The 24,997-nt window shown below is 37.9% G+C and overlaps 2 protein-coding genes and 1 long non-coding RNA gene across 3 annotated transcripts; 2 read left to right on the top strand and 1 right to left on the bottom strand.

Annotated features, from left to right (window-relative positions):
* The first annotated feature begins 348 nt into the window (after window positions 1-348).
* On the top strand, window positions 349-5,070 carry LOC131790153 (alpha/beta hydrolase domain-containing protein 17B). Its single transcript, XM_059107331.2, has 2 exons — window positions 349-1,107; window positions 3,401-5,070. The coding sequence occupies exons 1-2, from the start codon at window positions 464-466 to the stop codon at window positions 3,618-3,620; spliced, it is 864 nt and encodes a 287-aa protein (XP_058963314.1). The 5' UTR covers window positions 349-463; the 3' UTR covers window positions 3,621-5,070.
* Window positions 5,071-6,722: 1,652 nt separating this feature from the next.
* Window positions 6,723-24,611, top strand: LOC131790150 (myosin-IIIb). Its single transcript, XM_059107327.2, has 32 exons — window positions 6,723-6,894; window positions 7,037-7,102; window positions 8,398-8,528; window positions 9,074-9,176; window positions 9,350-9,452; window positions 10,399-10,555; window positions 11,121-11,223; window positions 11,524-11,646; window positions 11,951-12,059; window positions 12,472-12,591; window positions 13,118-13,218; window positions 13,495-13,581; window positions 13,977-14,042; window positions 14,810-14,926; window positions 15,394-15,505; window positions 16,005-16,078; window positions 16,487-16,552; window positions 16,822-16,902; window positions 17,025-17,063; window positions 17,179-17,264; window positions 18,100-18,195; window positions 18,447-18,538; window positions 19,500-19,664; window positions 20,164-20,312; window positions 20,667-20,773; window positions 21,168-21,266; window positions 21,907-21,996; window positions 22,099-22,216; window positions 22,795-22,842; window positions 23,271-23,324; window positions 23,588-23,755; window positions 24,213-24,611. The coding sequence occupies exons 1-32, from the start codon at window positions 6,784-6,786 to the stop codon at window positions 24,228-24,230; spliced, it is 3,159 nt and encodes a 1,052-aa protein (XP_058963310.2). The 5' UTR covers window positions 6,723-6,783; the 3' UTR covers window positions 24,231-24,611.
* LOC136280208 (uncharacterized) lies at window positions 7,989-10,527 on the bottom strand. The gene is made up of 3 exons (XR_010717187.1): window positions 10,425-10,527; window positions 8,387-8,543; window positions 7,989-8,093 (listed from the first exon to the last, which is right to left on the bottom strand). It is a non-coding gene; the product is annotated as an uncharacterized lncRNA (long non-coding RNA).
* Window positions 24,612-24,997: the final 386 nt, after the last annotated feature.

The following is a 24,997-nucleotide window of genomic DNA, read 5'->3' as shown; positions in this document are numbered from 1 at the left end:
TTCGGTGCGTGAGCAGCAAAGAATGACGTTGGATAAGGAGCATTGTTGGAATGTTGAATGATCGCTATTTCCTGAATAAATATCAACCTGTCTGAACATTTTGAATTTTTTCGCTCGAAGTAGTCTTTATAAAATTTTCCATTGTTAAATAGTTGCTGCTGCATTATCAGAAGTTCTTACTGATGGTATTAATGATAAATATCAAGGATAGTAAACCATTTGAGACGTGCTTTGAACAAACTCTCCTCCCACCAGGAACGAAATGACGTCATAGTCTCTAGGGACAGGTGCTTTTGTGATGTCAGTAATTTAGCAACGCAAAGGACCTGGAACCGAATCTAAATTTGACCTAGTCGTTGGAATATACACGAATATGGAAGGAACCTACGATTGATCTAAATTCATCTCGATTCCACCTTTTGTTTAAATCTCTACCATTGTCTTTAGCTTGAAAGGGTTTCAGATGAACGGGCTTTCGTTTTCGGAGATTTGTTGTCTGTTTTGCTGTCCGCCTTGCCCGGGAAAAATCGCTGCGAAGTTAGCCTTTCTTCCTCCGGAGCCGACATATTCGCTTCAAGATTTGGGCGATGGAACTTTCGGGCTTCATCTCACAGAGAAAGCCGAGTGGCAGTACGGCCAGAAGGAGCTAGACTGCATCGAGGTTTTCACAGCGAAAACAAGCAAAGGGAATCAGATCGGTTGCATGTACGTGAGATGCTCTCCGAACGCTCGCTTCACCGTACTCTTTAGCCACGGCAACGCCGTAGACCTCGGACAAATGTCAAGCTTTTACGTTGGTCTCGGATCGAGGATTAACTGTAATATATTTTCATACGATTATTCTGGGTACGGTGTTAGTCAAGGAAAGCCTTCAGAAAAGAATCTTTACGCCGATATCGATGCCGCTTGGCAAGCATTGCGAACGAGGTACGGAATCAGCCCAGAGAACATAATTGTGTATGGCCAAAGTATTGGCACTGTACCTACGGTAGATTTGGCTTCGAGATTTGAATGTGCAGGAATCATTCTTCATTCACCGCTTACTTCTGGAATGAGAGTAGCTTTTCCCGAGACGAAGAGGACGTGGTGTTTTGACGCATTTCCTAGGTAAGAAGTTTACAAAACTCTGATTATAGAATTAGTTTATCTCAAATCGCGACTAGTTGAGCGTTGTGATCAGAAAATCGTTTATTTTCGCCCAACATTTACTCAAAAGACAAATTTTTTATCGAATTGAATGACATTTGACGCTTTCTGTTCTTCTAAGGTTCTTTCAAATGAAGCTCTACTTTTTTCTTATTTCGTGTCCTTATTCAGGTGAGACATTTCAATTCATGCAATGTTATTGAAAAGTCTCAATCGAAGTGCTTCCAATCCACCGGGGATTAGTATTTAGTTGGGCAGTGCCGAAAAATCAAGGAATTTATGCTTGTAGTTCGTCCTCTGTGCCAAAGAAAATAATCTGTGTAGTTGAAATTATTTATTTTGTTGAAATTGTAGCCAACACCCGTCGTTTACTTTTTTAAAAAAACAAATTTAGTTACATTGTCATTTACAAAAGAAAATGGAAATAAATCAACACTTGGATAGTTGTATAGACCTGTTTCTCTGAAGGGCAACTGAAAATTGTGGTGATTGAAGTGAAATTGAACTTCAAGGGGAAGGAAAAGCAACACCTCAGAAAGATGACGATAATATATTGGTTGCTTCGTTTCAATTTCGCAATTTTTTCAAAACTTGAAACAGGTTCTGTTACATTAGTAATAACTGATATAGCTGTTGTATCAGTGAAAACTTTGATTTTGTAAAAGAGAAGGTCAAGGGCGCAGTGAGCATTAATACATGTTGAATAATTTGATTTAAAAATAAACACTTTTTGAAACACTAACTCCTATTGCCAAGGTAATACATTTTAATACAGCTTTAAGAAAATTCAGGCTTTCAATCAAGAATTGGAAATTGCTTTGCATACTGTTCATATAAAATTATATTTCTCAAATTATTGTTTGAGAAGGCCACAGCCTGTTAGATTATATTTAGTCTGAATAAAATATTAGTAAGTGAAGTACCCAACACATAATTTTTTACAGCCACTCATCTAAGTATGAACCCTGTGAAACGGAGGTTGAATTTCATGGATGGTTGGATGAGAAAAGAAAAAAAACCTAGGCCTACTACAATGTTTAACTTATCTATGTGTTACAATTTGAGGTACCTCATCTAAAAATTCAGTTTTACAATTTGTTTTATCTTTTGGCCAGCAGATCAAGGAGAAATATTAATTGTTTGAAAATAGTTTCAAGGTATTAATTTTAACTCACAGAGAAACTGATTAAGCAGCATGTTAGTGTAAACATTATCCATGCTCAATGTGCTATGGAATTAAACAGTGCCTCTTTAAAATTTTTAATTGTTGACTGTTAAAAAAAGCAATTTAAAAGTTAGCAAACAATTTGACAAGAAATTAGCCATCTTGTTATTGCTGGCAAATTTTAACAGTCATTGTAATCTCAATACTTTTGTTTTCATAAAGCTGTAGTAAGTCTTGTTTCATCTTTGAGTAGATAGTAATGTCAATTGAATTTCAAAGTATTAAATGTATTCTTTGCCAGCCCAAATTTATATTTTCCAGATATCTTATCTGTTATTGGTTTAAAAAGAGGTTTTGGTAATGTTTTACTTTGAGAGTGAGCTTTCCTTGACACCAAAACTTAATATATATTATCTTTGTCACTAGACATAATGATGTAGCTTTTATTTTTATTTGAATACTATTTTCTTGGAATAAAACTGTATGCCATTTGATTTGCTTTGTTTTTTACCTTAAAGGGCTACACCATATCTTTGCCATTTGATGTACTGGTTACATGCAAACAAACATGTATATACAGTGGTCATTTCTTTTTCACTCACACATCCAATATTTCTTTAATATTGTTATTGCTATTTTGTTGCATGGCAATATCAGTATTCAGAGCAAACAATGTACAATATTATTACATCATATCCAATCATGTGAATGTGAGACACATGTTTTTTTTCTTATAGCACAAATATCTAAAAGAACGATTGTGTTTTGTTACAATAGTTAGTTGGGATAAAAATGTATGCAATCTTTTTGTTATTGAAGCATAGCTTGGGGGAAAATGTGCTTAATAGCCTCTTTGTTTTGCTTTAAGATAAAGATTTTGGCCACATTTTGTTAATTACAAAGTTTGCATACCAGCCCTTGTTTTTGTTAATTGTTTTCCTCTTGGAAAGAGTGGCTCTGTGGAGTGTCTTACTTGTTTGTGGCGTACCCAGCCTTGCGTTAACAAATATTTGAAATGGTACTTTTGTAGCATTTGAATGTGGACTCAAATGAACTTGTCATTAATAAGGTTTTATTTTCCTTTTGCAGTATTGAAAAGGTCTCCAAAATTGTTTCACCAGTGTTGGTCATTCATGGAACAGAGGATGAAGTTATAGATTTCTCACATGGCTTAGCCATCTATGAGCGATGTCCGCGCACAGTGGAGCCACTTTGGGTAGAAGGTGCCGGTCACAATGATGTGGAATTGTATGGTCAATATCTGGAGAGGTTGAAACAATTTATACAACATGAGCTGGTGACAAACTGATGTATTGAAAGACAACATTTTTGCAGTGTAGTTGTTATTAGAATACTGTTAGTATTACCAAGCTGTTTAGCTTTTTAATTTGCATCATTGAATGTGTGTGATCAGGGACATTCTTTGTAAACTGAGTGTTAGCAAAGACCTTTAAGCCCTGATACAATTTAATGTAGTAATTCTGTGATATACATGTGCATGCATGTCTTCAAGAATTGTTGAATGGTGAAATGCATTTTTTGTAATATTATTTCTCATGATTTGTGAGGAAAACTCATAATACATTTATTATATGGGCTTCAAAGGTTAATGTTAGTAACTAGTGTATTGTATCTATAAAAACATATGTTTATTGTTCACTATAAATCATAAAAATTTATTTTAAAGTTCAGTGATGCTATTCCTTTAATTGACAAGAAGTATTTTTGTAAATGGTCTCCATATTCATTTAAATCTTCACTGTAAAGAGTACAGTGTGTTTCAAGTTTGTTTTTTCGGTGGTAATTGTTAGAACCAGAAATTTATCCATCTATATTATTTTCGTTCAATTTGTTACTGATTCATTCTTGAAGCATTAAGTTCAATGCTCAATGTCACATGTATTTATAAATGCAGAATGTTTCAATCTGTAAAACTACATGTAAATTTAGTTTTTTTGGAACTTTGTTTTGGCATTGCAAACTTACTTTGATCATTTCAAGGAATTTAACCTGCACATTTACTGTAAGTAAGGTTTTGTTGTTGCGAAAATGGGTTATAGGCAGGATGAAATTTTGGAATGATCATTACAAATAACTTGATATAGACTTAATAGTAGTTAATGTGTAGTTTAATATTTATAAGGAGCACTTATCTCTTGAAAGTGGAGGCTCTGTCTGGAAAATTGTGATGTTATTTTCGTGACATTCAAAATAACTCTGAGTATTGATTTCTCTTTTAGTTCCCAGTGAATAATTTGGCATGAAATTTGAGGTCTTGGGTTTCTTTTTTTTTTTTTTTGGATGTTTGAGATTCAAGGTGGGAAGTAATTCAAATTTAATTACGCTTTATTATAAATGTAAATCATGTCAAGAATAATGTCTTAATTTCTAAGAAGATGAGTTAAGAAGATGAGTAAATAAGTAAAAAATATTAGACACACTCGTCACTCACACATTGCTGATTGATACAAAAGTACCACATTTTTGCAACCTCTTGCAGTAATGCATTTTCAGCTTTTTCCTTTGATGAAGCAAGTCCAGTTCCTTTCCATCCGACATGGTTTGCATTGTTAAAGATTTTGAGAATCTTTATGCAATCTGTTACTCTCTAGAAGATCATGACAATCCTTGTAAATAGGAATTTTGTGTTTTCAAAGCTTGGGAATGCTCTTGCGGTGATTCCCAACATAGCCGCTTTTGTTAGCTAGCTACAATCATGTATACAATGTAGAAGGAATAAAAACTGTTTGTAAACTTTGGATGAACATTTTGTAATTTTCAGGGCTTGAAAAACATCAAAACAAAGAAAAAGACAAAAAGAAATAGTCTGCTTATATAGGGCAAGTGTTGGATACCTACTTGTTCACACTCTTCGATATCTTTCCAACCCTGAATTTTTTTGATAAAGGTTTACCAACAGCACATCCAACTGTACCTTTCCCCGTCCCCTATCCCCACCGTCCACTCTAACTCCAAATCGAACATGGCTGGTCGGATAAACGATCGCGAGCTTATAATCGTTGAAAGATGCTCTGATGGGTAGGGATGATTGTCTACGTAAGAAGAACAATGCTTGGAAAGACATTTTCAAATCAGTTCAGCTTTTTTAAGAGGATTGTTGATACGTGGAATGCGTCACAACTGTCAAGTCGTGCTCTAAGTATTTTTAGTTCTAAGAAGGGAGTAGCTGATTTCTAGGCTACTCGATAATCTCTTTCTTCTGTAGATATTCATATGTCAATTATAACTTACTTTTTACATACATAATTCCCTTTTCTAATTTCTTCGTTTTTCTTTAAGTTTTAGGTAGTCGGTCTCGTATGTGTTCTATGACTCTGCTGACCATTCATATGGCATTGTTGATGTTTCTTAGTCTGGCTTGCTATTGAATTGTAATATAGCAATTAGCACTGACTACCAGTTTCTGGGACAGATCCTGTGTTTTGTGGCGGAACTACTTTTTTTATTTATACTGTATTTTCGCACCCTTAATTTGCACTTGTTCTTTTCGTTTTCCACGTATCATTTCTACACCATATTTCCGCACTTTGTGCAATTCACATTGAATTTTATATATTCCTGTTATATGTCCCTTGGTGGCACTGTGTCTTACTTTTGCGTCGAAGTTAACCTTTTTCCTACGAGTTTTTCATGTCTCGTATATTATTAAAGAGTATTATATTGAATACCGAGTAAAAGTGTTAGAGTGAAGTGGGCTCTTACTTCTTCATTGTGCTTTAAAAGTTTACGGTGGGATTTCAGTCATTCAGAGTTCCGAGTGCTTGCCATGCCACCATAATAAGAGGGGCTATACTACCACAATTTTATACCAGTCACATTGCCAAACAACAGTTCCAGATTTTTGAAGAGAATAATTTTTTCCCTTTGTCCTAACATATTCATGGGTCTCCCAGTTCACTAAGTTTTCATTTCAGGATATTGAGAGAATAGCTTACTTAGAAGACGTTTCCGTCCAACATGCCCCCAATGCAATCCTCACTGAAAGCGAAGATAATTTGTTAACCCTTTACACTCTAACATCAGTATCCATATTCTCCATACTCTTTCCTATACATTTCCTTTGGTACTGACAAGGAGAATTCCTTTAAAAATCCAAGCTACCTAGGTTAGCGATCATCTCCTTTTTTCTCATGATCGTAATAAATTAATCAGCAGTATTACTGTATGGAGACATTAGATGTTGGTCACTCTTAGGGTTTAAAGGGTTAACCACTGTCCTTCCGCTGATTTCAAAGTAAAAAAAAAAAAACGATCCGATTCTATATTCCTCTTGCTCAAGCTTTAAACTATGGATAGTATTGCAAGGCAAGTGCTACGAGCTTGAAGTACACGCGGAAGCTTGATATCTTAGACTGCGTGACTTGCTTTGTAACGCAATGATCAACACTGATCATGCGTTTGGTGAAACCATGGTGAGGAAGTAACGTTTGGTATTCTAGAACTTTGCTCAAATGGATGATCAAAAAAGAGGTGGCACTGACGATTTAGCTACTTTATCTGAACTGAATGAGGAGATAATTCTTCACGAACTGAGAGCCAGATACAGTCAAGATGTCATCTACGTGCGTATTTTTCCTCGCGAATGCTCGTGTTCAATTTAGAAACAGCCGAATTATTTTGAGTGTTAATGCGCTTAACTTTATGTTGACGTGATTTTCCTTGTTCATCAATGTTTAATTCTTTTATGTTTTTGAAAATTCACAGACCTACGTCGGCGATATTCTTATCGCACTCAACCCATTCAAGCCTCTGGAAATTTACCACAAAAATGTAAGAATGAATATTCGTAGCAAATTATGATCGACTTTCGAATTTGCCGTTTATTAAGGAAATAAGGAAATACACTTGTTCAGAGGTATAACTGTTTGGTCCCCTTCTTCAACATCCGTGTTTTCAAACTCAATGTAAGCCCTGAGAATTTAATCCAGCTCGATTAATTGCGGGTTTCATGAAAGATTAGACGATAAGAGGGCAGTCATGCAGTTAGCAAGTGAATTTTATTCAAATTTCTTTCATCTCAGAGATAACACTTTTGTAGGCGTGGGTGTGAATGTAAGCATGTGTTTGTGACATGTAAACAGTCTGGCTCAGTTCAGCTCAGAGCTGGTTTAAATGGGGGCCTGTGTAAACACATGAAGTCAGGCCACACCACAACATCGGTAGCTACGTTTCCCACTCTTTGCGAGAAAGTGTGTGGGTTCTTTAATGTCCCGTGCTAACTAGTACAGAGACAAGGCAGGAGACGGGGCCTACGGCTTATCGTCCATCTCAGAAAATACTAGAATGTCTAACCGTTTACCGACGTCAAAGCAAAGGCAGCATATTCTCCTCAGTTATTTGACCCTGAGTGATGGTTCGGTCTAAGGCTTGAAACCTCAACCTCCCGCAGGCAGTCCGGCGCTCTACGACGTGAACTAACCAAGCGGTACCGCAGGCTCCCAAATGTTAGTTAAGGACTCTGTTTTCTTAGCAGAAGAAAATTTCAGAAAGTTCAGACTGTTTACAATGTTAACAATGAAATGAAGCTGATCAAAACATCCCTCGGAAAAAATTCCGCACAGCCCCATACTTCATTATGCATGCACATCTTCTTGGCGATGAATAATTGAATAATAAAGCCCCATATATGTATTCATAATGAAGTATGGGGCTGTGCGGAAATTTTTTTCCCATCCCTCTACCCTTCCCTCCGCCCTTGCTTTTCGCTGGGACTGTGCTCCAGGGGTCTGCCTTGTTCTCTTGAGTATTGACATCTATCACCCTGGAAATCAAGTAAAACGCAAGTTTTCTGCTATCTCGAGAATCTGGATTAATTACATACAACTTTTGCAAGAAGGTATACGGCTAGACTTGTACCTGTAAATGACACATACTATGTTCCTACTTCATAGATCAAAGATTAAGGTTCTCAGCTCTGGTTAAAATTAGGTAATTATCTTAAGTGAGTTATTTCATGCCTGAATTTTTAACATTCAAGTGCCCAAGGGTCCCATTGATAAAGATTCTAAGTCTGATCAGATATACAATCAGTACTAACATTATTAACTTGCATACCTTGTTGTCAGACTGCAGAAATATACAAGATGGCACAGAAATCATCCCAGCCTCCTCATATCTTTGCAATTGCCAACTCCGCATATCAAGCGATGCTGGGTGTGGGAGGAGCAAGTCCTAACAGTCAGTGCTGTGTGATAAGGTGCCCAAACATTTCCTAAAAAATTAATGTTACAGTAGTTGTTGGTCTTTTTTTAATTATTTGATGGAGAATGAAACATCAGTTGTTTAAAATGGTCCTTGAAGGTTTAGTCTGTTGACTTGGATGAAATTTTCTTGCTGAAAAGAAAAATTATATTCTGAGTGGCCAGATGGGTTCTCGCTACATGACCATGAAATGGTTTGCATCAAAATTCCAGATGAAAGCTGTTTTTTTTTTCTGAGAGCATTTCATTTAAAATGTTCTTAAAGATTCTAAAGGAGCAAAAGCCGTGAAACAGAAAATCTAGTTTATATATTTTCTGATTTTACTCTGCGAGAAAAATTAGAATTAATTTACTTTCATTAGCATTATTTATTGCTATAATACAGCAAGTGCAAAAAATTTTAAACAAGAACTTAAGTGACTTAAACAAGAAACTTGGGCCATCTCAAAAATCTTTCACTAGTCTAGTGAAAGATTTTTGAGATGGCCCAAGATCAATTTACCATTAAACAACAGTCTGCTAATATTTAACTTTTTTGTAGTGGAGAAAGTGGGGCAGGGAAAACAGAATCAGCAAAACTGCTAATAAGTCAGCTTGTTGAATTGTCAAGAGGAACTTCTCAGTTGGAACAACAGATCCTTCAGGTACTTTGCACTAGTATCTTAAACCTTTTTTGCTAAAGTTCCTCACACCTAAATTCTTCAGAGGAGAGGATTCTGAAATTCAGCCCAGAAACAATTGCTGTGCTAAGGGGTTGATTGCTAGTATTTCTATTCATTTCTTCTTCTATTTATTTACTTTCTTCATGAAACCATAGGTGAATCCACTGCTAGAGGCCTTTGGGAATGCTCAAACTCTAATGAATGACAACTCAAGCAGATTTGGAAAGTATATTCAGCTAAAATTTCAGCAAGGCATGGGTAAGAAAATCAGCACAACAAACTATCAAATGGTTAAACAGTTTAGGGTAGTCAGATTGTCAGTTTGATATTCAAAAGTCTGACACTTTATCTGTTAGTAAATCTGTTGGTTTGTTCATGCATCCATCTGCCAGTTAGCCTTTAGTTAGCCATGAGTCAAAAAGTCAGCGCACTGGGAACCAGCTAGGGATGGGCTGCTGGTAAGTCAGTCATTTAGTCAGCTGGCCATCTTACCACTCAGTCACTCAGTATGAGGAAGTCAGCCAGTCAACCAGGCAGTCAATTGGGTAGTCAGTCAATTATTCAATTTTTCCATTCCTCTACATCCATCAATCCATCTTTCTGTCTGTTGGTTTATCTGTTGGCCCATAGATGTGTCAATCCATTCGTCTGTTTGGCAGTCTGTACTTTGGTTGGTCAAAAGGTAGCCAGTTGGCCAGCAAGACAGCTAGCCAGCCAACTAGTCCACCAGTCAGTACTAAGTAGGATCGAGTTGTTCAGCCGATAACATTATCCACTGAATAAATCTCTATCAGGTGGATAGTGCAGTATGTTTTGTGGTTTACACATATCCCTTGAATAGTGATTTATTTGTTGGATAGCATAATCCACCATTTGAACAACTGGGCACAGGTTGGTCTGCTAGTTAGTCCATCAACTAGTTAGTCAGTCAGTCAGGCAACTTGTAAATTAGCCAGTCATTAAAGTGGTCATCAGTTAACTTGTTGGTAGTGAGTCAGTTAGTTATTCAGTCATTCAGTAAATTACTCAGTCAGAAAAAAACAAAATGGAGGGAGAGAGGAGGGATGGTGAGAGGACACCCCACTGCGAGATAAAATTATATTGTGGGAATACAGTTACACACTTAACACTGCGAGATAAAATTATATTGGGCGAATACAGTTACGATAATTGAATGCTATTTAAAACAAACTACGTTTTTCAGTCATTGGTGCTAAAATTTCTGAATACCTTCTGGAGAAGTCCCGTGTTGTTCGACAAAGCCGAGGAGAAGAGAATTTCCATATCTTCTACTACTTATTCGCCGGGCTTTCAGCTGATGAACATAGCAAATATGGACTGACCAGGCCAGACAAATACCGGTAGGTAATTTTCGATAAATGCAGTGATGATATTTACTTTGCTGTTGTCCTCGTTTTTCCGTGGAAAAAAAAGTTTTACTCAGACTTAGGAGACACGCTGACATCCATGCAGTCATCGGGTGGTCGTGCTGACTCCAGCTCAAAGGGTCTGGAACCGAGATGTAGCTATGGTTCCTACGTTTGCTTGGGAAGAGCACGCAACTCTCACTTTGCCTCTTCGAACTGCTGGGAGGCTGGTTGAGGGTTTGAAGTGTAGTAGCGGGGGGGAGGTGATAGACGATGGACTATAGAAATTTGTGGAAACAGGAAACGAATGCTTGAAAATAACATTTGAATGAAAAGGCTTCAGAAACCGTATATTACCATTGGACCCAAATTCGTCTTAATAAGAAACTCAAAAACCTGAACTTAATAGCGAAAAAAAGGTGCCATTAGTCTAGTTCGCGATTAAATGACTCCTGAAATAGACCATCAACGACATGTAGAAACAAGCTGGGGGTTCAGCTAATATATTACTTATGATTAAAGTTTCTCGGTTTTACTTTACTTTTGAATCGTAAAATAGTTATCTATGCGATGGAACAGCAAGTTTGAAGAAAGTCAAGAAGAACAAAATGATGTTTAATGAGCTTCTGAATGCTATGGACATGGTTGGGTTTCTTGACGAGGTAACCAGCAATTTTGTGTGGTTTTTTTTCCTCAGCAGTAAGGCCTGTGTGGAATACTCTTTTTAGCCGCAATTACTCAATCAACTCTTCCACTACTAGAGTGACAACAGAGTTAATTCTCCTCACAGTATCGATACTTTTAAAGGCAAAAAGGTCACGAGAAGAGAACAAAATTTCAACATTTAAACTATCAATGCCTTTAGTCCTGGAGGTCTTGGAGATCATTTGGATTTTTTTTTTTTTGAAGTTGCATCTTATTTATGCTGATAGACTTAGATACTCGTAATATTTTACGTTTAGGAACAAGAGGATCTGTTCACAGTTCTTGGTGGTGTTCTGAACATGGGTAACATCGCTTTTGAGATGGACGACAATGAAGGAGCCATTGTTAAAGACGCACATGGGCCTTTGAAGATGGCTGCGGTTAGCTGAGTTTTATCTTGTTTGACACTGCCAAAATAAACAGGGTCATTTAACAATATTTTCTTGGCACTCTTGACCAATATATCATGTGAAAAAAGGCACCGAAAATTGGCAGATGTGTGGAGACTCCATCCGAGCACAAATCCTACTTACATAGAGCAATTTCATCCAGTCTGCCCCAACACTGGGCTTCACCGAACCAAAATTAGACCACAGAGTTTCTAAAAGAATCGTAATATTCTCTATTGTTCCGTTACCGATGGAAACTTAATTCCCCGTTTTTGCTTTATTGATCCCGCGACAGAACCTTCTGGGTGTTGACACGGAGAAATTAGCAGAAGTGTTGACCTCCACATCAACCACCACTCGTGGCAGTGTGATTAAAAGAAGACTGAAAGACCACCAAGCGATGGGTAAGGGAGAAAGATCTTTGTATGGTGCGCTTTGAAACGTTTGAGAATTTGGCGAAAATCGGAGATGAAAACACTCGAGAGTACAAGTATTTTTTACTCAATTTTATTCAGTCACTCATGGTGTAAATGTTTTCCCAGTTTGCAGCATGACCGTGTCAGAAGATACGAATAGTCGCCAGTTGTTCGAAAAAAACTGATTCAACATGGCATTCATACTCTAAGTTTCATCGTCCGTTTTTTGATCACATTTAGAGAAGGTTACTGGCCAGCCGCGGGTTCCATCTCTTGATATTCCTTACAAGCTTTGACTCCATTGATAGTTAGGTATCAAATTAAGCGGGTGCTCAGTCTGCTCAGTATTGAATAAAGGCAGGCAGCGAAAAAACACTTAATGTTACTTCAACTTCCATAGATGTTCGAGATGCGACATCGAAAGCAATGTATGGTCGTCTCTTTGGCTGGATTGTTAACAAAGTCAACCAGCTTCTGGCTCCGCCATTGGCATCAAGAGGAGAGGAGGTGACAGAAATAGGTAAGAGTGAGACTGGTTGATTTGAAATGCACGAGCTTGTTAATTTGAAATACATTTTACGTATGTTGCTGCCTACGGACTTCTGTCCCATCAGTGTTAAGTTGCTGATTGATATAGATCGCTATCTGACGGTGTCATGAATTCAAAGCCAGAGAAATCACAACGGCCAATCGGATAAAATGGAGAAAATCTGAAGAAACCAAAGCAAACTCAAAACAGATACAAGCAGAAACGGTGTCACTGATCAAGTTAAGAACAATTCCAGTGACGATTTTGAAGTTAGTTTCAAGTTTTGTACCTGATCGGTTCATAAAAGAATGGTTGGAGTTTTCTAGACCAAACATAGAGCTAAATCAATTTAATCCCGGATTATTTTAGAGACTTTGACTCGAAAATTGCCTCCTGAACATGTTTTGGCAGAGGATATGTTCGACAGCAAGTATAATTGCGGTTTTTCAAAGTTTTAACGGTTTCTAAGGAGTTACCCATATCCTTTTTTTTTTTTTTTTTTTTTTGCATCCTGTAGGTATTCTTGATATATTTGGCTTTGAACATTTTGAGAAAAACAGCTTTGAGCAGGCCTGCATCAACTTAGCCAATGAGCAACTCCAGTTCTTCTTCAACCAGGTAAACAGTGAAATTACTGTGGAGAAACATTGTAGCAGCAATAATTTTCTTTCTCCTGGGAATGATACGCGACAAAAACAAGACCTTAGCCGGAAAACTTTTTTCTCCATTCTGCTGACAGATAGTGAGGCTAAAATCCTCATGCGAGCAGCCAAGAGATTATAACCTTTTACAAAAGCGGATCGCTTCATGATAAGAAACAGTGTAAGCTACGGTAGTTGCGCTGCAAACCATATATTGCGCTCTGAAAACTTGGTTTTGTTCTTTGTTTGACAGCACATTTTCTTGTGGGAGCAGGAAGAGTACAAGAAGGAAGGCATTGATTGGACAAGCGTCACATTCGCGGACAACAAACCTGTCTTGGCGAGTCTAACGTTTTTAATTCGCTTCCAAATTAGCAGTTCATAATTATGTCTATCATTGTTGGTCTTCAACCAGAATTTAAGAGCTGGCATATTCTAAACCCCCGTTTAGCTCTGGTCTTGTTTGGAATGATGCAAATATCTCTAGTGGGACTGAAAACCTTCTTTTTTTGGCAGGACAGTGGTTGGGAAAATTGTATTTTGATAATAGGAAGCTGTATGGGAAGACGCACATTATTTATAAGCTTCATGTTTAGTTTCACTAACAGGATGATTCTAAACCGGATTAACTACGACAAATGCTAAGCTCATCATCATGCAAATAATATTTTTTTTAAAAAATGAGGAGAGGATTTTGTTCAATGTCTAGAAAAATTGTGTTCTCTCGATCCACAGGATTTGTTTCTCAATAAACCAATCGGTGTGTTGGCGCTGCTAGATGAGGAGAGCCATTTTCCGCAGGTTTGTGAATGGTTCTTCCGAGTTTGTAACCGGAAAGAAAGCTTATTTAGTATAGAAGAAAGCAAAATTGTATCCCAGTCTTAAATAATTAACGTATCAAATCTGATTAACGTACAAATCTTCAGAGTACTGATATAGTTATAACTTAATAGAAAATTGTATTCTATGCATTAATTAAGGATTTCACTGACCAAATCTGAAGTGGAGTGTAGTTCATATGTATTTTGCGTTCACTTTGAAATCACTGGTGATCCTTGCATTGTAATTGCCTAGCTCTGATTGATGCGATTTATTCACAAATTGCGCCATTTGTTGCTCTTAATCGCACCTTTTCCTCAAGTAATGACAGCTTTACTAAAACACAAAAAATTCTCAGAAGGAAAATGAAAGAGAATATTTGCAACTTTTTTACAAACCAGCTCAGTACTAGATCAATAAAATGTTTGTACAGACTAGAAAATCGTGTATTTGAGCGACTGAATCGTGCGATTTCAAAACAGATGAAGTAAAGTGGTAAATGATTAAATTTGTCTCGTGCAATTTTTGTCTGAAATCGTACTTGTGATTTCAAATCAAACTCGTGCTACGCATTCGTTCGATTTCGAAATCACTCGACGTATGATTTCAGACCAATCCTACACACTATACACTAGCACGAAAACTACCTATTACCTACTGAAGACAGGAACAGAAATGGTTTAAAATAGCTAGATCAGTTGCATAGTTGCTCTGTTCACTATTTGCTTTTCCGACGCTGTTTCTCGTAGAGCACAGACCATTCATTTGTGGAGAAATTGAGACAAAACTGTGGGAAAAGTAACGTTTTTATCAAGTCAAGGCAGTCAAACACGAACCTGTTTGGGATCTGCCACTATGCTGGAAAGGTAAGAGCTGACAAGAAAAGATACCGTTTTCTGTTTTCTTTTTTTATAGGAAACCCATTTAAGTGTGGGAAACCCATACTTGGTACTTTTTGCTCATTGGTGCTAAGTATGAATGACGCCCCGCTAAATCTTTTTTTTCCTCTGTTTCTCTCTCTTTTTGCGCAAACTGAAAGAAAGTTAAAAAATGACACGCAAAAGCCAGGGGAACTCTGTGACTAGAAGTGGATAATCTACGTGCTGGCTCTCATTATTATCACTTTGCCACGATCGTTTCTTCGCCTGCGAGAAAGCGCGGGAAAGTATGAGATCCTGAACAACGCAAGTTGGCGATAGGTCTGCGAGGGGTCTGGCACTGATTATTAGTGCCAGTGCCCAGGCAAACCTCTCCCCGACTCGTCCAAATGATTAAGGCCTGCTCGCAAGATAAGAAGTAGAAAGAATAGTTGACTGTGTGTTGATTTTCGCAGGTTGAATATGACGCTACAGGTTTCCTGGAGAAAAATCGTGACACTCTCCCACCAGGTGTTATGAATATGCTGCGTAGGAGTGATAACAGTTTGATCACCACTATCTTTTCTGGTACGACTGGCCACAGTGTTTCCTACAATATTTTAACAAGTTATCAACTGGTAATCAGTTTTGCCGGAAATGCTTTTACGCAATTTGTTCGTTTAGGCTTTGTCAAAGGTTTTTACCTTTCCTCATGAAATGCATCTGACGAGACTCTGTACGGTACACCTTTATTGAAAAATTGTACATTCCAGTATGTTGAGCGAAGTTCTCTCGTGGTTGGTTTTATTCTGGTAGTTTCTTATTTTTCCACGAAATGAATGTTAATTTGCTATGCAGGTTAACTGTAACCTTATTCGATATTGCACATCCAGTTTCCTCTTTGGACGCAGATAACATACCTCAGTTTATTATTCTAAAGTAATTTTCTGATTTGTACTCACATATTGAAGTTTGCGGTTCGATGTTTTGGTTACCGCTTTAATGAAACTTAAACAATCGAGCTTACTAAGCTGTTCAGCTGTCGCAGCTTGCTTTCGCATAATGTGCTTTTATTGTCCTACTTCAGGTACGGTCACTCGAACTGGTACATTGGCTTTACAAGGACGAGTGAGCAAAGGAAATGTGGTCAGAAGAACTAAGGTAAGACAGAAGACAAGTTGCGACACTCAGTAGAAAATTGGCTTACAATAAATGGTCATAGCTGGGGAAGAGAAAATTGTTGGAGTACTTGACTGCGGAGCAAACGGCCATGTTAACGCAAAATACTCTTTGCTAATGCAAGATGTGTGCCTCTCCGCCTCCGGGAAGATTTGAGACAAGTTGGGGGGAAGGATTGCCAGGGGTCAGGTACAGTGCTAAACCCATTGTAGACCTCTCGTCGACTCGCATTACTTACTGCCTCCTACTTTTCCTCGGGCGAAGAAATGCTCCGTAAGATCATGGTGGGCGGCAGATGCAGAGGAAGTGCACAAAACGATTTCTATGATGCCTCAACAGTTCTGTACTAAATCGTTAGGATGTTCAATGTTTTTTTTGTTCTTTTTGAAGCGACTAAGTAAAGCTCGTCAAGGAATGCCAGCCACCAAAAAGCCAACAGTTGGCGCACAATTCAAGGTAAACTTCAAAGCTTTCTTTTTCTTTTCTTTTTTAGATTAGAAACTGTCAATTAAAATAAAGGTCTGATAAGGCTGGTGGTCCGAACCACTGAACCCTCTCCTTGCATCTGCCACTGAGATGTTAACGACAGTCTTTCTTTTATTGCAAGATTTCAACTGAATATGAATCATGATCTCGCTTGGCACCGAGTATTATATTACTTGAAGCAATAACTGAAAATTGTCATTTTAAATTAAGTTTTTGATCCTATTTCTTCCTCATGAAAGACTTCTTTAGGAATCCTCATGGAAAGAATGACAGCTGCTAGTCCACATTTTATCAGGTGCATTAAGCCAAACCATGACAAGGTACCAGCATTAATATCAGCACTTGTTAATCACTTAAAAAACAAAACCCATGCATGCAGTTGTTTTCTAGAATCTTGCTTCAAGTTTTATCAAGTTTTCATCTTTTTCCCTTTTTGTTTCAGATTTCGGACAGTTTTGACCTCAAATACGTCAGAGAACAGGTAAAGGTGACTGGGTGTTGTTTTACGTGAGGATGACCCTGTTTCAAATTTAAGAGGTCTTTGTGTATAGATGTTTATTTTTATTTACTTCAAAATCGTTTTTGTTGTTTATTAGCTGGCTTACACAGGGGTACTAGAAACAACGCGTATCAGAAGGGAAGGATTTGCTCTGAGGATCTCTTTTGCCGACTTCATCGACAGGTTAGCTCAATGACGAGTATGGGGGTAGTTACTTTTAGCAATTTTTGGATATTTATATTTCAATTTTTGATACTTAGACCAGTTTATTTAAAGATTATTCGCCAAAGTGGAGGTGAATCGTGCTAGATATTTACTGCGTCGTGAGGCGATGAGATAAATATGCACCACTTTCACCGACACTGAGGTGAATAACTGTTTTAGTACATACCGCACATATACCGAAAAATGGAAGGAAATGAAATTCTTGACGCGCGATTTTGTCTCTTCATCTACTCGGAGGCGAATAGTGCTTATTATTACCTCTAAACTAGCCAATCAGCGTGCGCGAAAAGTACTGTTCATGTGTGTGGTATATACTTTTTAATGTTATTAAATTTTCAACTCCGAATATTGTATTTCAAGTGTTCTGATTGGTTTCCTCAACTCCGATTATTACCTAATATGCAAATGCATTATGCCAACTGTTGCGGAGCTGAATAATGCTCGAAATATCCGAACGTTCAGGATTTGATGAAATGTGATATAAATAATTATTTCATTATTTCATTCGCTCTTGTCGGATACCATCTCATATTCAACGCACGCTCATGGAATAATTATCTTCATACAGGATATAATTTATTCATTCTCATTTTTCTACAAACTGTACTTTGGTGTTTACCACTAGCCTTTGCTCCTAGCCTCTTATCGTGATTCTGTTCTTTCAATTGGAGTTATGTTGAAAGTATGACATCGCATCCTGTAAATTTCTTTTCGGTGCTCAAAGCTCTTTGGAGTTTACTGCGCCGACACGAAGTATCAACGTGATGAAGTATGCCTCATTTATGTTTTTCAGGTATAAGCTTGTTTTATATACGACAAATCTGCCAAAAACTGAGTCCAACTGTCGACAAATTCTGAAGAAGTCAAATCTACATGGCTGGCAGATTGGGTGAGTGAATAAAACAATCCCTGTAACAAGATAATGTGATTGAAATCTGAAGATCGAAAAAGTACTTTACAATCCTTGGGGTTGTGTCATTTTTTAAACGGCAATTTGTTAAATAAGTGTGCGATAGTTTAAGTCACTTTCATCTTATGATATATTACATGCTACTCGAAAGGAAGCTTGTTCGTGGCGACGTTAATTTTTCTTGTCAGTTGGCATAGAAATGACTTGCTTGATTTTCTTTCATTTCATAGACAAACAAAGGTTTTTCTGAAGTATTGGCACGCAGACAAATTGGCGGATCAGCTCCTAAAAGCTCAGGAAGCCGTTATTACCATACAAAAAGGTACTTTTACAGGAAAACGACATAAAAGAGACGCCGTGTTTCTGTAGGTTTCGCCCCATCTCAATTTTATCCCCTATCTCTTTGGTGAGTTGGCCTAGCTTGAAGGAAAACAAGTTCACCCCTCCCCCCCCCCTCCCCATTACCTTAACCGGTTTGCCCCCAAATCTTTTAACTCGTCTCCTTACGGTAGAACGCAATGAGACGAGATCGTACTCTTCTGTCGAAATCAAAATCGTAATCATATTTTTCGATGAACACGCAATTTCAACACCCTAGGGGCGAATTCGTAAGGAGTGAGTTTGCAATAGGGTGAAATCTCCAGGTATACCGCGACGCCGAGCCCTTTGATACGAAAATCCGAGATCCGAGCATTGACAAGTTTAAGTGTTCAATTCCTTATTGCTACTTTCACTCTCGTACAATGTGCAGTCAGTGACAGGAGAAAGTTCATGTAGAGTGGGTAAACTCTCTTTTGGTTCGCTTTTGCGATATATCAGCTTAAACATCTCAATATTTTTAAACAATAGCGATCATACACAGACTTTTGTCTCTTGTAGACACTAGCTAGCAGAACAAATCCCAGAGCAGAGCAAATCCCAGAGTAAATCCCAGACTTTGATATCCTTGAATTGAATGTGAGACTTTGAGACTTGCGTAAAAGACTGCTTACGAGACTTCACCACTTACTGCAAAGGCTGACGAGATTTTGAGATCGAGAAAAAAGAAAAAAACCTTTGAAATTCCTGAATAGGAAGGAGCCTTCTTAATGGTGAGGTGAAGAAAGGCCATGCAGTTGCCCTCTATTTCATTTACTTCTACCCAAATAAACATCTCAGTTCAAAACTCGATTTCGACGAGAAATCGCACTTGGCACGGGCGTTGATTAGAACTCTATTATAAGTTCCAGTGGGATTATAAAATTACGGGAAATATTCATAGAACTCTTTCTCACTGTGTCAAGTTGTTCGCGGTTTTGTGGCCAGACGAAAATATAAACGACTCCGAGAAGAAGCTATGATGAACTCCAGGAAAACAGCAACATTGCTACAGCTTTCCATTACTTGTGGAAATAAACTGTACCATAAACAAGAGGAGTTAATGCAACAAGATAACAAGGAAAAAGAAGGTAAACAAGGAACGAGGAAGACTGCAGATATTTTGTAAAGATAAAAATATTTCCACTCGGTAGATATTTAATTCAAAAAAGTGGAAAATAAAAGAGCTATCGTCAGAGTGTTTTCCGCAAATAGGGATAATGAGCACAGAAGTTTTTCAATCACCGGAAGTTAAAAATTCTTTCCCCCCTAGCGCTTTTGACGGATTTGTTTTGGTCTATACCGCTCTGTTAGTCTTAAATGCTCAAGCACGATCTTGAAGTGGTTGTAATATATATTACAATCACTGTCTACGTATCAAGAATATCTCTGCTTAACTTTCCAAGCGAATAGAGGAACCATTTTCTATTGTTTCTCGAGCATTTTTTTTGTGTGTGCTCGGAAGAAAAACTACCACTTACAACTTTCATCAGTTTGGAAATCTCCGATTCTTTTTCTTATTAATATGCTATGCGTGATTCTATTGAAACTAACTTCGGAATTCAACCTTAACTTCTCGCTTTGTTCTAGAAATCCTAAGGAAGAGAACTATGAATTATATTGCCTTAAATTTCCCACCTCCACCCCCTGAAGAAAACGAGGATTACTTTCCACCACCCCCACCAGATGCTCTTGGCTTGCCTCCAAAGCAAAGCCATGGGTCACTTGATGAGATAGAGGTATGCAGCCACGAGAACATGACAAGAAACCCGTAGAGGTTTTTATTTTCCAATTTTCAAAATCTTCAACACATCGAGACAATATAATGTAATCAAACTAAAAAACGTCAGGTTAAAAACAGATTCTGGGCCGTTTTACTTTTTTCTCCAGCCTCAAATTTTTTCCTCTGCGTATCGGAAGGTATGATTGGCATCAAATCTGAATCATTTCAAATACAGAAAGTTCTTTTTTTCTTCTTGATGTACCCTCGCTCTTTATGGAAGTCGTAAGGGTTTGATATCCAAATGTACCCTCTTTTGCGTCGACAAGATGGCAGCTGTTTACAGCTCGGTTTGTTCATTTTATCATTGTAGATAGATGACGAGTTTCTTACGGAAGATATGGAAGATGAAGAAGATGTCTTTATTGGTCAGCCCCACCCTATCAAAGGTGCATTTGGTGGAGTGGCCAACAAAGCAGCGTATGTACCACACATTTTATCAACCGGGTTGCATCGTGTCTCTCTTAATCTCTGTATATCTAAGTGTCTGTTTGTTTTTCCCCCTGATCTTTGCTTGGCTGTCAGTCTGTCTGTCTATCAGAACGTTTGTTTCGCAATTTTTGCCCCGATTTAAACTCCCACCTACCAATAAATATGGTTCATCTGACATAAATAATTGAAAATAGCTATGCAAACGGGTTGAGCTCATAGATTTATCAAACGAAACTATTTTAAAACCTAGCTTCCTAGTACTTAGGTGGTTATTCCAAAAGCGAAGCCAGGTTACTTGTTTCCCTGTAATTATTGTGGCTTAGATGTAAGGCCTCTTGGTTTGCTGAGGGAAGTTTTCAAGTGGAAATTTCTTGTGTTGCAGCGCCGTGCAGTGGTTTCAAGAGACACAGGCTCCAAAGGGAGTTGTACAGGATGAGAGTGGAGGATTCAGTGTATGGTTTCACGGAATTATTTCTAGGAGGTAATCAAAGTCCATCAAACAAATGCTACGATCGTGTATCTGATTTACTTATAACATTTAAAGCCACGTATTAAAGTGTAGCTTTTATCTCTGACAAGTAGATATGAGTATAAATTTGTCGTTACAACTCATTTTTGTATGCAAGTACATCCTATTTAGGTTGAAACAAAAGTTTCCAAATTTTCAACTCATGTGATAATACTGAGTACTTTACAGCATCAAATAGTGATTTTTCTCGTGAATTCCTTTAGAATAAGTGTAAGAGAGAGAGAAAAAATTGTAGCAGATCGAAGTCCACGAGTTGGTTATATCGCCCAATCTGTTCTCTCTCTCTAAAAAAACTGACCACCCCGTAACGTCTCCGATTACATAAAGATAAAATGTAGCTTAATTAATCATTGGACTTTATATCGTCATGGGCCCCTCAGAGTTTTTGAATGACCACGCCTTTTAAGGTCTTTTAAAACATCTTTCTCAAAAGAGAATTTATTCGACGGTCTTGCCCAAACCAACCATCTTTTCACACAGTCGGCTTTCTTTTCGACATTAACAAGTACACATGTGTCCAACCACAACTAAAATTTTAATTTATCGCTTGTGAAGAAGACACTCTTAGAAGGTTTTGGTGCTTTTGTTTCAGGGAATCTGAGCGCTTGCTATCAAACAAACCAGTGGGTTGTTTCTTGATCCGAGTCAGTGAAAGCCGGTTTGGTTACACGTTATCATACAGGTGAGATATAAGAGAAGTGATAGAACGAACTGTACGTTTTCAGCCGAAGCTACTGCCTCTTGGTATTGCATTTTACTGATTCATGTCGTAATTCTGTTTTAGGGTAAAGAGCCGTTGTAAGCACTATATGATCGATCAGACCCGCTCTGGGAAGTTTCTGATTGTTGGAATGCAGCGAGTCTACAAATCTCTAAAGGAAATGGTCAATGTACACAAAAGGGTAATTGCAGTGCTAAAATCTGTTAAAGAAATGGTCAGTGTGCATTAAAAGATATTTCTATCGCTTTGATCATTCGCTCATATGATGTGAGGATTTCTCTCTCTCTCATATTGCATCGATCGGTCTCTTAACTGGTCAACCTTATCAAGTCCTTTGAAAAAATACGTCAGCAGTGGAAGGTAGAAGCGATAACCTGATGTTTTGCTTGACTTCGTTCTCTGCTTGGTCCAGAAAATTCGCACCACTCTCTCAACCAATCAGATGCAAAACTTAAACAAATCACGACTTTGGTTGCCCGCGTTTTCCCGCGCGTTAGGCAGTTTGATTGTTTTTACTTTGAATTCTCATTGGCTGTTGAGATTTCTTTGATTTTGTTTTGACGACAATCAATTGAAAACTCTCTGATCACACATTATGGTTTCATCACAGACACGGAACTTAACTGAGGATGTTTTATAGCGTAATTTAGACAGTTAAAGGTATTATTGAACGACCCTTCGTGGCTGCATCGGAGAAGGGAATATTGAACTCAACTTACTTTCCCTTTCGTCATTTTTTATTTGCAAATCAAACGAAAGGAACCCATAAATTCAGAAGGAGACGTTCTCATTGAACCTTGTGGACAGGTAAGTCAGACTGAACTGATTATTTGCTAGCGGTACACTTGTCCTAACACTTCGAGCCCTGAGGGTGACTCACGTCTTATTTTCTCTCACACTATCACCTCTTAATCACACATTTAAGGTCATGAGAATAAAGGGAATGATCACCAACTTAAGATGCTTTTGATTGTTAAGCAAATTCTCCTTGTCGGCACATTTGGAAATGAAAAGAGAACAGTTTGGGGAATGTATATACGCATGTTAGGATGCAAAGGGTCAAAGAATGGAATTTATTCTCTGAACATGAACAAAGACTGAGACAAGAGGTTAAAGACGTCATCCTCCTCCGATAATCCTCTTCACCTCTTTCACTTACTTTTCATTTAAACTTAACATTATTTTTCTTTCATTTATACCGCTATCCTTTATTTATAGATGAATTTTTTTTTCAGGAGTCTGAAGAAGAAGCAGATTATGTGGAACTGATCAACGTATTAGAGGAAAAGGTGGGTTACTCTCTTATCCTTTGTCTACCTGATACCCGTATAGTATGTTTCATTTACGTTTTTTATTCAGTGACTCATTCATCTGCGATCAGGCGTTCTATTTTGGGAACGCTCAATGTCATAGCAGCAAAAATGTCGACTTTCGGTATTGACCTCGTTACGCTGACTCTTGCATTACTGCACCATTGCTTTCCCCCCAAGAAAGAACGCCTGATCGTAGGTTGTTTACTCGAAGATCTCAAAATATCTTCTTTCTCTTTCAGAAACACGTTGGTCTCCGTGACGTAAAAAGGAATAATAATAATAATAATAATAATAATAATGATGATGATGATGATGATGCGCCCCCACCCCTTCCGCCCAAGTCTCCAAAATCCCCGAAACCTAAAGAAGAAACGTTACCACCACCAATTCCAGCACGTAATTACCAGGTGAGAAGCGGGGAGCCTGCGAGCAGAATCTCCCTAGCGTTGCAGTAAGAGCGGCGAAACCCGCGAGATTCGTGCTGGCGGGAAAGCTGTCAAGAAGTTTGGCCCTTACATGTCTCTCGCACGCTCGCGTTGCATGCTCCTGTCGTAACGCCGAGAAGACCTTCGTTTTAGGCTAGGTAGTTGAACGTACCAACACTTAGACGTCCTGTTATAAATTTCAAGCTAGGATTCTGCAACGTTTGCAAGAGTTCCTGTGTTGCAGAATGATTTCTCGTCACTTTGCAGTGAGGTTTAAGTTATGAATACTTTGGTCTTCACTGAAGTTGCTCGTAAAAGTGAATGCAAGCTCTTAGATACAGTCTGACGGTTCCAAATCGTTAGCTACGTAATTGAAGATACACTATCTTAAGATGCAAGCCCACCTTAACTTTTTTCATCATTTTCTTGTGTCGCACAGGGAACAAGACTTCGCTGACGGTGACCTGGGACCCAATTTTATCTCTGATACTGAATGCAGTGGGTATCCTGGTAATTTACCATTCTGGTTTGAGCTTTATCCAAAAAAAACAAAAAAAAAAGTTGAACGCTTTCAAAACATTGTGAACTTCTTGCTTACGTGTGAGACAGGTTGGTCTTGACAACCCGAAAGAACTTCATTTAATGAGCCATCCTAGTCATGATCTGTTAAGGAAGTCCATCAGGATGTTCATAACATCAATCCTCTCAAAAGAGGGGACTGAATTTCCATGGGCTAGGTAAACCGAATGCTTTTGTTTTGATAAGCTTCGGTGTAAAAAAGGCTTACTTATCTTGATATTTTATATATTGTTACTTTATCTTTCATGAAAATGAAAAATAAAAAAGTCAAACTAATTTTAAGATATAATTGTGAAGTTATTTATCTCCCTAGATATAAAGTGAGCGTTAGAAGCTTTTTCAGGCTGTGGTATTTAGAACCTCGGGTGGGTGCGAAAAACCAATTTTTTTGTCTGATAGTTTGTTCATTGGATACTTTCTATTCAATTATTGAATGTAGGTTCTACACCGAAACCATTCACTTCAGTGTGCAAACGGCTGCTTAGACAAGTGTTCAATCAACAATATAGAGTGCAAGGATAACTTCCATTTTTTTTTTAAAAATGAAGGTTTCCTGTTATACTTTCCTGTAAAAATGCGTATATTTGATTGTTCTTATCTTTTATGGCCATTTCAAGTGTAACCCTTGACCCCTAAGAGTGGTTG

This window comes from Pocillopora verrucosa, chromosome 4 (genome assembly GCF_036669915.1).
Source record: "Pocillopora verrucosa isolate sample1 chromosome 4, ASM3666991v2, whole genome shotgun sequence".
Classification (NCBI taxonomy): Eukaryota; Metazoa; Cnidaria; class Anthozoa; order Scleractinia; family Pocilloporidae; genus Pocillopora; species Pocillopora verrucosa.
Note: the sequence above shows the minus strand (reverse complement) of the source record. Positions and strands in the feature narration are given on the sequence as shown.

Coding starts and splice junctions, on each gene's coding strand:
- LOC131790153 (XM_059107331.2), top strand. CDS start 464: ATGAACGGGCTTTCGTTTTCGGAGATTTGTTGTCTGTTTTGCTGTCCG. Junction 1,108..3,400: donor TGTTTTGACGCATTTCCTAG/GTAAGAAGTTTA, acceptor TTCCTTTTGCAG/TATTGAAAAGGTCTCCAAAA.
- LOC131790150 (XM_059107327.2), top strand. CDS start 6,784: ATGGATGATCAAAAAAGAGGTGGCACTGACGATTTAGCTACTTTATCT. Junction 10,556..11,120: donor ACCAGGCCAGACAAATACCG/GTAGGTAATTTT, acceptor ATCGTAAAATAG/TTATCTATGCGATGGAACAG. Junction 18,539..19,499: donor CGTTATTACCATACAAAAAG/GTACTTTTACAG, acceptor CACTGTGTCAAG/TTGTTCGCGGTTTTGTGGCC.